Source organism: Fusarium graminearum, chromosome 1 (genome assembly GCF_000240135.3).
Source record: "Fusarium graminearum PH-1 chromosome 1, whole genome shotgun sequence".
NCBI lineage: Eukaryota > Fungi > Ascomycota > Sordariomycetes > Hypocreales > Nectriaceae > Fusarium > Fusarium graminearum.
Genome location: NC_026474.1, coordinates 8,965,012 through 8,976,877, shown reverse-complemented (window position 1 = coordinate 8,976,877; position 11,866 = coordinate 8,965,012). Strand labels below are relative to the sequence as shown.

The window sequence follows — 11,866 nt, the reverse complement described above, 5'->3', positions numbered from 1 at the left end:
CAACGTACCTTAGTGTAGAGAGGTGTGGGAGTGGGGAAGAGAAAAAAGAAGCAAAGGAAAAGTTATCTGTGCCTCTACTGCTAACACAGCCGTTCATTTACACCTGCCTGCCTCAGCCACCTCAAATTACGCATCTTTCAGGGTTTAAGAATTCCAAGAAGTACCCTAGCTGCTTACTCTCAACATGTCGCTTTGTAAGGTTTGCGAGGAGGCGTTGGTGTTGCGATTGGAAACAGACGATGATGAAATCGAGGCTTCTGGTACCGCTGGTCCGAGTACTGTCTCAGGCTCATCGGTCCCTGATGATCTCGAATTATCCTGTGGTTGTCATTTCCATTGGTGAGTTCATTTGATGTCTCTTGGCCGCTCGGACTTGCAAACTGAATATTGTTAGGCAATGCTTGTTGGATCAATCCACTGACATAGCCCTGTCTCTCAAGTGTCCCAGCTGCAGCGCCCACCTACCCATCAACAGCGCGGGACCATCTGTGACCAACCCATTTCTCTCTACGTCACCAGGCGCGGCAATCATCACAACGTATACAAATGAGGGCGGCGTCCAAGAAGGACTAGACATTCTGCCGTCGATTACAGAGGAAGCATATCTCGAGAATCACCCTGAGGCACGTCCGGCTCGTGCGCTGCATGTGATGTGTGCAGAGGGTGACATTGAAGGTATTGTTGAACTGCTTCAGGATGCCAGCGACGACATCGAGGATATGGTTTCCTTTGTAACATACCAGGATCCTCTTGCGGATATGAAGAGTGGGCTTCACCTGGCCATTGAGTGCAAGCAAGAGGAGTCCCTCTGGCTTCTGCTTTGGCTTTGTTCAACGATCCCGAATTCCTCCTTTCCCGAAAACGCTCGTTCTGTGGCCGAAGCTCTAGGCGTTGGCAGATTATCGGTAAACAGCGAAAAGGACATTCGTGGTTTGCGAGACAGCCATGGCAGGACAGCAGCCGATATCGCTCAGCGGCAGCAGGGCCAGTGGGGGTTGATTCTCCAGGCAGGTCTGCTGTCGCTTTAAGTCTGAATGGGTACTTATTGTACTTGAATTTAAGTCTGAAGGGTCATTGCCTTGGGTACAGGCGAGGCAAAAGCCATCCGAAGCACGGCGTTGTGGAAGAAAAACAATAGGTAAAAATAGGTTACAAGAGCATGAGCTGCAACTCAGTGTCGATTATCTAGGTATCTACCTATTCAGAAAATGTATTCTATGTTTTTAAATGTCCCTGCAAGTACGTTAGTAGTGACTTTGTTTGTAAAGAAGTGAGCTATATAGGTAGGTAGGTAGATGGGATTCTCAAATAATCGAGGCCTTCCTAAGTACTAAGGTACGATAGACGTTGATGAGCTATCAATGAATGCCAGGTGACTTACTGGGTAAGTTCCATACAAGTGCTTAAAGCGGCTAGGCTAACGAGATGCACTAACAGTACCTAGCGGTCCGTTGCAGCCCTGAGACGTCATATGGACTTTCACATGAAACGTGTGCAACATCCCTATCAACTTCTGAATGCCTCTAGGTGCTTGGTAATATCTCTTTTGTTATATTTCATGATAAGCTAAATTACCTGCCACTTTACCACTCCCAAATACTTTGTCAACTAATCCACATAACTTTGCTAGGGCTGCTGATACTGCCCACTATTACTCTGAGTTCTGACCTTCCAGAGACATCGGTGAGATTAGTGTCGCTCTGGCATTACTACGGCTCCAAACACGCACAGATACATATTCGTTCTTTCCAAGGCGGCCTACGCTGTTGATATTCTGCAGAAAAGGCTCAAGTGTATGGTCAAGAAGTTTCAGTAAAACGATGGCCCCGGTGGCTGCTGACAAGAAGACTGAGAAGTCCTATTTGAGTTCCGCAGTTGATTCGATCAACCCTTGGGCTGCCAGTCGCAGTACAACCCCGATTCAAAAGCCCAAAGCGGAACCGGATAGTCTTCTGGCCGCGGCGCCTGCGAATCCTGACGACCATAGCACAACTCATCTATATGGCCAGAGTTTCCGAACATATCCTTCAGGATGCCCTGCACTGAAGGTTCAATGGTTTCACGCCGTAGATGTTCCTAAGCGAAAACCTAAACTAAGCCGTTCGACGGAACCTGAGCAAGTTTCCACGTTGCCCAAAAAATTCAATGCGTTTTCGACCTCAGACTCGAGAGCTCTTGAAGCTGAGTATCAGAAGCTGCTCGAGAAAACGGAAAGTACTCGGAGCCAAGCTCTTGGAAGCACAAACGTGGCTACAAGAAAGCGCAAAGCAGAAGTAACAGGCGATGCCACAGGTGATATCTCGGATCAGGCTGCCGGCATCCCATGTTCACAGTCAACTGGCACTCGTGTCCCGGTGAACGAGGACTTCCTGTTTGACGTAGATATTGAATCCCGTGAACTGGCCCCTGTCTATTGGCTTGGGCCAGTTTATAGTGGTATGTCGTGGCTTCATCTTCCGTTTTCCGTCTCTGATCGGTGATAGTTCGACGCGGAACATGGTTCTACCAAGAAGGCTCAAACCTGCGTCCTTGCGAGGAGAACCTAGCTGCCCAGCTTGAGGAGGTTAGTACCACAAGACAGATATTCGAACTCTCATTTAACTCAGCCTATCGTTTAGGGTTATCTTAAAATGAAGCCATGGCTATATCCCAGTAAGATAAATATGGCTTGATTCGACTACCCGGCTAAATCATTGTACAGCAAGGGATCGTAGCCCATCGGGTACGAGGCGAAATATGACACCAAAGGCGTCCCAAGAGAACCTAAGGTCATCAACCAAGGGCCCAGTAGAGAACATCGCCGTATCGCAAGTTGGTGATGCTTCACCAATAGAGCCACCTTCCCGCGGCCAGACTGAACCTCAGTCGTATCGCTTGTTTGGAATACACATGAACAGTATGGCCACTTATCATGATACAAATACTGCTTATCTAAATACAGAGGGCATGCTTTCGTGGGTGGCTTCCTCTATGTACCAAAGATTCTCTGGCGGGAGTTATATGAGCGGAGTGAAACTGGTTCGCGGTTACTCAGAGCCTTCCAAGAACAAAGAAAAAGATGCGGAAAAGGACAAAAGTGATGAAAATAAGTCTGAAACTGGCGAGGATGTGTTACCAAAGGATGAAAAACAACAAAAGGTGTTGAAACGAAGATCTGCGCCGCCTTCGACCAGAGCATCACAGGAAGAACCGACCCAAGAAGGTGTGAAAAACAGCCCCAGTCAAGACCCTAGGCAATCAACACTCCAGCGACAACTATCCTCTCTTCTTGAAAGTGAAGGCAAGACCAAGGCTGAAAAGGAGGAAGAAATACGCCGGCGGCAAGAACAAGAAATTCAAGATGACTATAATGCGCAGGCCGGCGAGACCCAAGGACGTGAAATAGAGCATCTGGTGCTTGTCACTCACGGTATAGGTCAGCTCCTCAGCTTAAGGTAAGATTTGGACAAGGAGCGCTCCGATAGTTCCGTGACTGACCGTCTTAGAATGGAGAGTATCAACTTTGTACATGATGTCAACGTCCTCCGCAAGACAATCAAGTCCGTTTATGCCAACTCGGCAGACTTGAAGGCATTGAACTCGGAGCTGGGAGCAGGGCCAGGTAATAGCAGAGTGCAGGTGCTCCCAGTCTGTTGGAGACACCTGCTAGACTTTCCCAAAAAGCGTGAGAAGAAAGGCGAGCGTGATCTGGGGGATCTCGATGGTGACGAGGATGAGTGTAAGTGCACGCCTTCTATACTTGTTGGCTAACATGTAACTGACTTGGACACTCGTCAGACCCATCTTTAGAGGATATCACTATTGAAGGTGTGGCTTTCGCCCGCTCCCTAATTTCAGACCTTGCCTTGGATGTTTTACTATACCAAAGTTCGTACCGAGCTCAGATTTCGAAGATTGTTCTCAACGAATGCAACAGAATCTTCAAATTGTTCAGAGAACGGAACCCGGAGTTTCGGGGCAAGGTGCATCTGATGGGCCACTCTTTAGGTTCGGCTATCCTTTTCGACCTGCTGTGCCAACAGAGACGGGACCAGGCCCCAGTCTCGAGATCAATTCTGAGGCTATGGCCAGCTCAGGATATTCCCGAAACACCCAGCAAAGACTCTGATCTCAACCTAGAATTCAAGGTTGAGGACTTCTTCTGTATCGGGTCTCCGATAGGCCTCTTTCAGATGCTTAAGGGGCAGTACGTATTGCCGCACTTTATACTAAGAAATTCGCAATGCTGATATGCTTCCAGGACGATAGCAGCCAGACAAAACATTCCAGCGGGCAATGTCATAAATGACACAGGAGCAGGCACTTCAGATGACATTCTTCGCCCTGCCCCGCTTGCTTTAGGATCAGGGCAGATCTCCTCGGTGACTGGCCTTCCTGCGTCTGTTGCGTCACCAAAGGTTCAGCAGCTTTTCAATATCTTCCATCCGTCAGACCCTATTAGCTACCGCCTAGAGCCCCTGATCTCGCCCTCTATGTCAACATTGAAGCCCCAGTTGCTACCTTACACGAAGAGAGGGATCTTTGGCAATGTTGCACCGCAGGGATTAACAGGAATCGGAGCCAAAGTTGGCCAGAGTGTCAGTGGATTGTGGTCAAGCCTCAGTGCTGGCATTGCCAGCAATCTACTCAATCGTTCTCTCGGGTTGAGCAGCGAAGAAGTGGCGCGACTTACGGCCAACGCAAGTCAAGGAGACAACGCTGATGCTGCAGGAACTAAGCTGGTAACGAACCGAGACGTCTCCAGTGCCGCGGAAAAGTTGGAGGCAACAGATGCACGAATGAAAAAGCTCGCAGACTCTGCAACTGGCAACGTCGGACTTGACTTGAACAACGGAGATCGTAATCCAACACTGATCGATGACGAGATTGAAACTTTGTATTCTAGTTTCCAGAAAAGTCGCCAACGACCGACAAAAGACGAGGATAATGCAACGACAGCAGCAGATGAAGATAAGAAGGCGCGCAAGATGCGCAACGAGGAGGCCAAAGTTCGAGCGCTTAACCGTAACGGCAGAGTTGATTACAGTATTCAAGAGTAAGTACCCCCTGAATTATAGTGTAACCTGATGACGAGATGGTCGTTGACATCATGTACAGAAGTGTCCTCGACTTCAACCCGATTAATACGATTGCATCACACATGGCATACTGGGGCGACGAAGACGTAAATCATTTTGTTTTGTCGCAGTTATTATCGAGCCGATCGAGCTTCAAAAGCAACCCCGGAGACTCGACTACGAAAGAGTCAACATGACCACAGTAGAGACATAATTGCAAATGAGGAAGCTTTCCGCGAACGGTGGATGGAGAGAAAACACAAGGCGTGTTGATGATTGAGATTGATACATTTGCAATAATGCTCCAGTAACCATTGGCCTAGAATCCCGCAGAACAGATGATGAGCGGCCTATAACTTTTGTGTCTCTAGAATTAGCGGTTTGCATCCACCTGATAGTTGTATAATGAGAGTTGTCATGTACGTACCTAGCGCTTTGGAGAAACTTAACTGAATTTGATGTGGCATCCAATGACTTTTACCGAATGATTCATCCTAGGTACTCTGAGAAAGTGGTGGCCCCGCGTGTCGGCAGCGTGGTGGGGCACGACAAACTAGGACTATCTAAGTGCGCCGAGTCCCTCTTCACAGGCGATGGAAATTTTGCGACCAAACCCTCGTCCCTCACCTTCACCTTGATATCCGTTCTCCGCATTGCGACCTCGGATCTCTGGTCATGTACGTCGCATGCGAAATAGCTCATCCGCAAACAGCTTTTTATCCAAGCTTGTTGTGATTCCAATCCCACGACCATCGCCGCCCGCAGACCCTAGCTTGACGTTAGAACATCGTTGAACGCTACGGCACTACCAACAAGCTTGCGCCTTCCCAGTTCCTTCTGACGCCGATTGGCGCTCAGACCTTCCGCTCTTTCGCAACGACAACGGTGACCTGAATCTACAATCTTTGTGCCTTCAAAATGGCGGTTTCCGGCTCTGTGGATAGTCCCGTCAAGCAGCAGCTTGTGGACAAGCTGCCAAAGCGATTCAAGGGTATTAAATTTGGTATCCAGTCAGTATTCCGATCGCCATGTTGCCTGACCGTATAATATTGACTTCTGGCGTTTAGATCCAATCAAGATATTGCCAATCAAGCTGTTCTTGAAGTTTCCGACCGCCTACTATATGACATCGAGAACAATCGCGCTCCATATCGCCACGGCCCTCTGGACTCTCGACTGGTAAGCGTTCCAGGCCAAACAACAACACTTCGGCCGTAAACTCATGTCGTCTTAGGGCACTTCCAGCAAGCAAGGAAGATGTTCGACCTGCCAAGAATCTCTCAAAGACTGCAATGGGCATTTCGGTCATGTTCGTCTGCCTCTGCCTGCATTCCATGTTGGATATCTTCGTTTCATCATGTCGATTCTGCAAGAAATTTGCAAGGTATATTCATAAACCGAATTACTAGTGTGGTTTTCTATGTCCTAACACTATTTTAGGATTGCGGCCGGGTTTTGCTTGATGAACCGGACCGACAACAGTTTCTAAAGGACCTACGACGACCATTCCTAGACAATTTACGACGGACCCAAATATGCAAGAGGATCAACGAGCAATGTCGAAAAGTCAAGACCTGTCCTTATTGCGGCTCTCTCAATGGCCAGATTAGAAAGATCGGTGTTCTCAAGCTGGCTCATGATAAGTTTGTTGCATACAACAAATCAACCTCGATCAAGAAGACACCGCCGGAAAGCAAGATCAAGTTTGATAACTCGTTCAATGAGGCGAAACGCGAAAACCCCGAGCTCGATAAGCATTTACGCAAAGCGATGGAGGATTTGAACCCGCTCAGAGTCCTCAATCTCTTCAAAATGATTAGTCCTACAGATTGTGAGCTTCTGGGACTCGATCCGGCCGAGGGAAGACCCGAGATGTTTATCTGGCAGTTCCTGCCTGCTCCTCCTGTCTGTATTAGGCCATCTGTCGCCCAAGACAATGCCAGCAATGAGGACGACATCACCACCAAGTTGGCCGATATCGTTTGGGTTAGTGGAATGATCCGCTCTGCTTTGCAAAAAGGATCTCCAGTCCAGACCATTATGGAGCAATGGGAATATCTGCAGACCCAGATAGCCATGTATGTCAACAGTGATGTTCCTGGCCTTCAGCAGCCGGGTTTTGGCAAAACCACAAGAGGTTTCTGTCAACGTTTGAAAGGCAAGCAGGGTCGTTTCCGTGGTAATCTCTCCGGAAAAAGAGTCGACTTTTCCGGAAGAACTGTCATCTCCCCAGACCCTAACCTTGGTATCGATCAGGTCGCTGTTCCTGAGTTGGTTGCGAAGAACCTGACCTATCCTGAAAGGGTACAAAGACACAACATTGAAAAACTGCGCCAATGTGTCAAAAATGGACCAGACGTCTGGCCTGGAGCCCAGCGTGTCATCAAGTCAGACGAAGGAGGCTATCTGCAGTCTCTGAAGTTCGGCAACAGGGAGTATATAGCTCGGGATCTCAAGTTTGGTGACATTGTCGAGCGACATCTTGAAGATAACGACATTGTCCTTTTCAACCGCCAACCTTCCCTCCACAAACTCAGTATCATGAGTCATCTAGCCAAAGTCCGTCCTTGGAGGACCTTTAGGCTGAATGAATGTGTCTGTGGCCCTTACAATGCTGACTTCGATGGAGACGAGATGAATCTTCATGTCCCACAAACTGAGGAGGCTCGTGCTGAGGCCATCAATTTGATGGGTATCAAACACAACCTTGCCACCCCCAAGAACGGCGAACCTGTGATTGCTGCGACACAAGATTTTATCACTGCAGCGTATTTATTGAGCGGCAAAGATCGATTTTTCGATCGCAAGACATTCACTTATCTCTGCATGCACATGATGGACGGCAAAACACATCTGGACTTACCACCTCCTGCTATCATTGCACCGCAGTCTCTCTGGACAGGGAAGCAGCTATTCGGTATGTTGATGCGGCCCAATAAAGATTCGCCAGTCAAGGTGAATCTTGATGCCAAGTGCAAGACGTACAAGGCCCGGCCTGGTCAATGTCCTGATATGGACCCCAACGATGGCTGGCTAGTGGTCCGGAACTCAGAAGTCATGTGCGGTCGCATGGATAAGTCCACCGTTGGAGATGGCAAGAAAGACTCGATCTTCTATGTTATTCTACGAGATTTTGGGCCAGACGAGGCTGTGACGGCCATGAACAGGCTCGCTAAACTTTGTGCACGCCAACTAACAAATCATGGCTTCTCAATTGGTATCGGAGACGTGTTTCCTCCCGAATCGCTCATCCAGGAGAAAGAAAGGCTCGCTGCAGCTGCCTACAAGCAATGCGATGACTTAATTGAGACGTTCAAGGCCGGAAAGCTCGAGAAGGCTGCCGGTTGCAACCAGGAACAGTCCCTGGAGAACTTTATGTCCGGTATCCTCAGCAAGGTTCGACAACAGGCAGGATCGTACTGTGTCGAAACCTTGAGTCGCAATAACGCTCCGCTTGTCATGGCTAAATCTGGATCGAAGGGTTCGGACCTCAACGTAGCTCAAATGGTTGCCCTTGTTGGACAGCAAATTATCGGCGGCGCTCGTGTGGCGGATGGGTTTCAGGACCGAACGCTTCCCCATTTCCACAAGAACGCTCGACAGCCCCCCTCCAAAGGCTTTGTCAAGAATAGTTTCTACAGTGGCCTTTCACCAACCGAATTTATATTTCACGCTATGTCAGGCCGTGAAGGTCTAGTTGATACTGCTGTCAAAACAGCCGAGACCGGTTATATGTCTCGACGACTAATGAAGTCGCTTGAAGATTTGTCAACCCAATATGACGACACGGTCCGAACGTCCGGGGGCGGCATTGTCCAGTTTCAATTCGGCGCGGACAAACTCGATCCTGTCGATATGGAAGGTTCAGCAGCGCCAGTCCATTTCGAACGAACCTGGACCCATGCACAAAGTTTGACGGTCGATAACACCGAGACCTCTATGACGCCAGACGAAATCAGATCCTTTTGCGACTCAAAATTGGAGCACGAACGACGGCGTTATGTCAGAAAGGGACTTCTGGGCGGCGAAGTACTGGACTACGAAGATACTAGTGATTATGGAATTGACGAACACGAGGGCGCAAGAGGGTTTCTCAAAGCCATCGAGCGTCATGTTGAAGCTCTGGCGTCGAAATTGGAAAGAGTAAGAAAGCTTGCCGGGTTTGAGGGCGACAGAATGATTAGGCCTACCGCCCAAGACCATGCCGACCGAACCGCCAAAGTCACGTTGTCAACTCTCCAACTCTTCATTAAATTGTGTCTGGAGAAGTACAAAAAGGCGCATGTTGAACCTGGACATGCTGTTGGAGCCGTTGGAGCTCACTCTATTGGTGAACCAGGTACTCAAATGACATTGAAGACTTTCCATTTTGCTGGCGTTGCTGGTATGAGTATAACACAAGGTGTTCCCCGAATCAAGGAAATCATCAACGCATCCAAAGCTATCAGTACACCGGTCATCACATGTCCCTTGGAGAACAATGAGCAGATTGAAGCGGCAAGGGTGGTTAAGGGGCGAATTGAGAAGACGTACATTTCAGACATTCTACGATTTGTTGAAGACGAATGGCGCACTACAGAAGGCAATGTCGTCCTGCAGATTGACCCAACTGCGCTCTCCGACATGCATCTTGGTATCGGTCCTTACGATATCGCTGAGGCTATATGCAAACAACGCAAGCTCAAGGTGCAAAGGGATGATCTTTCAATCGATGGAGACAGAATTATCGTTCGAGTACGTGATATTAGCGACCCGGCAGCAAAAAGGACAGCTACACGAAGCAAAGCTGCTGCTGCTGAGAGCGGAGACATGTTGCTTAGGGCTAATTTCCTTCGTCGCGCACTACCTAATGTGCCTATATCCGGTTATTCTGAAGCGACTCGTGCAATCATTCAGACTTCAGAACAAAACACCCATACTGTTCTCGTGGAGGGTTATGGCCTTCGGGAATGTATGACTACGGAGGGTGTAATTGGAACCAAGGCAAGCTCCAATAACGTCATGGAATGCAGGGACGTACTTGGTATCGAAGCTGCACGAACAACAATCGCTGTCGAGATTGGATCAGTCATGGGTGACATGAATATTGACCCCCGTCATATGCAACTTCTTGCCGACGTGATGACCTACAAGGGTGAGGTTCTTGGCATCACACGTTTTGGTTTGTCCAAAATGCGCGATAGCGTTCTGCAACTGGCTTCGTTCGAAAAGACCCCAGATCATCTTTTCGAGGCTGCGGCCGGAATGAAGACAGACCAGATCGAGGGTGTCAGTGAGTGTATCATTATGGGCCAAACAATGTCTGTCGGCACTGGGGCATTCCAAGTCGTTCGCCGTTTAGGCATTCGGGATAGCGAAGTAAAAAAGAAGTTAACTCTATTTGAGGATTGTTGGGCAGAGGAGATTGACTTGAAGCGAAAGGCTTATCGCAAGGGATAAAATAAAGCTCTTTATTTTCTAAGAGTAAAAAGTTAAGAAAGAATAGTATTTAATAAAATAATAATACTATTAAGAATGCATTTTTTTTAAAAAAAAAAAATAAAAAAAATTTAAATTTTATAAATAAAATACTTATTTAATTACTAATAAGATATAAATTTAATAGTAAAATAAGTAATATTATTATATTATATAATAAATTATAAATAAATTAATAAACTTTAAGGCTTAATAAAATAAAACTTTAATATTAATATTTAAATTATTATATAAATATTAAAAAGAAATTAAATTTAATTAATTATTAAATAATTATTAAAAGATCTTAAAGTAATTTATTTTAAAAGAAATTAAATTAAAAGATTTAAAATTAAATTTTTTAATTAAAATTTAATAATATAATTTAATTTATTTTATTTTTTTAATTCTTATATTTAAAATATTAATATAATATAAAAATAAAATATTTTTATTATAAATAATTAAAATAAAATTAAAATAATTAAAAAATAAATAAATTTAATTATAAATTAAATTTTATTATAAGATTTTAATTTAAAGAATTTAATTTTAATTTTTTTAATTTAATTTTTTTTAAATAAATTATTTAAAAATCTCTTAATAATTATTTATTAATTAATTATAATTTAATCTTTTTATAATACTTTTATAGCTATTTTCTTTCTTATAATTTTAACTTTTAAAATTATTTAATAATAACTTTATATATTTAAGCCTTTTTTAATTATAAATTTTATAATTAAATATAATTTTATATTTTTTTATTAATAATTATAAATCTTTTAATATAAAATATTTAAAAAAAATCTTATATTTTTAATAATAACTATTAATAACTATTAAAACTATAAATTATAATTAATTGCTTATTAATATTTAATTTAAATAATTAAAAAAAATTTTATTATTATATTAAAAATATAAGTATATAAAGTTAAGTTAAGGTAGTTAAATAATAGATAGATCTAATTATATATTAAACTCTATTATAAGACTTTAACTTAAGGAATCTAACTTTAAATCCTTTAATTTAATTTCTCTTAAGGTAAATTACTTAAAAATCTTCTAATAATTACTTACTACTTAATTATAACTTAATCTCTCTATAAAACTCTTATAAAAAATTAATTTTATTTTCTTTTTTATTAATTTATATATTTTATTATTACTTATATTATATTAACTTTTTATATAATATATTTAATAAGTAAGTATAATAGATAAGTAAATATAATATAAATCCTTTAATTTTATATTTAATTATTTAATTAGTTAATTCTTAACTATTTATAATATTATAATATTTAAATAGGGGTAGAGTTATTTTTACCTTTTAAGCCTTTTAAAAT

General features: G+C 44.0%; 3 protein-coding genes across 3 annotated transcripts; all 3 read left to right on the top strand.

Moving 5' to 3' along the window:
- Positions 1-164: 164 nt before the first annotated feature.
- On the top strand, positions 165-1,225 carry FGSG_09861 (uncharacterized protein). Its single transcript, XM_011320461.1, has 2 exons — positions 165-339; positions 395-1,225. Exons 1-2 carry the CDS (start codon positions 185-187, stop codon positions 1,026-1,028), a joined length of 789 nt encoding a protein of 262 aa, XP_011318763.1. The 5' UTR covers positions 165-184; the 3' UTR covers positions 1,029-1,225.
- Positions 1,226-1,820: 595 nt separating this feature from the next.
- FGSG_13663 (uncharacterized protein) lies at positions 1,821-5,254 on the top strand (the record flags this gene model as incomplete). Its single annotated transcript, XM_011320460.1, has 9 exons — positions 1,821-2,436; positions 2,484-2,563; positions 2,619-2,652; positions 2,702-2,896; positions 2,942-3,434; positions 3,486-3,718; positions 3,778-4,186; positions 4,241-5,035; positions 5,098-5,254. 9 exons carry the CDS (start codon positions 1,821-1,823, stop codon positions 5,252-5,254), a joined length of 3,012 nt encoding a protein of 1,003 aa, XP_011318762.1.
- A 721-nt stretch (positions 5,255-5,975) lies between these two features.
- FGSG_13662 (DNA-directed RNA polymerase III largest subunit) lies at positions 5,976-10,496 on the top strand (the record flags this gene model as incomplete). Its single annotated transcript, XM_011320459.1, has 4 exons — positions 5,976-6,067; positions 6,125-6,236; positions 6,292-6,441; positions 6,498-10,496. 4 exons carry the CDS (start codon positions 5,976-5,978, stop codon positions 10,494-10,496), a joined length of 4,353 nt encoding a protein of 1,450 aa, XP_011318761.1.
- Between the last annotated feature and the right edge of the window lie 1,370 nt (positions 10,497-11,866).

Bases quoted from the DNA above. Each gene is read 5' to 3' on its own strand.
- FGSG_09861 (XM_011320461.1), top strand. From the start codon at position 185: ATGTCGCTTTGTAAGGTTTGCGAGGAGGCGTTGGTGTTGCGATTGGAA. The intron at 340-394 runs GTGAGTTCATTT...GAATATTGTTAG, and splicing joins TGTGGTTGTCATTTCCATTG to GCAATGCTTGTTGGATCAAT.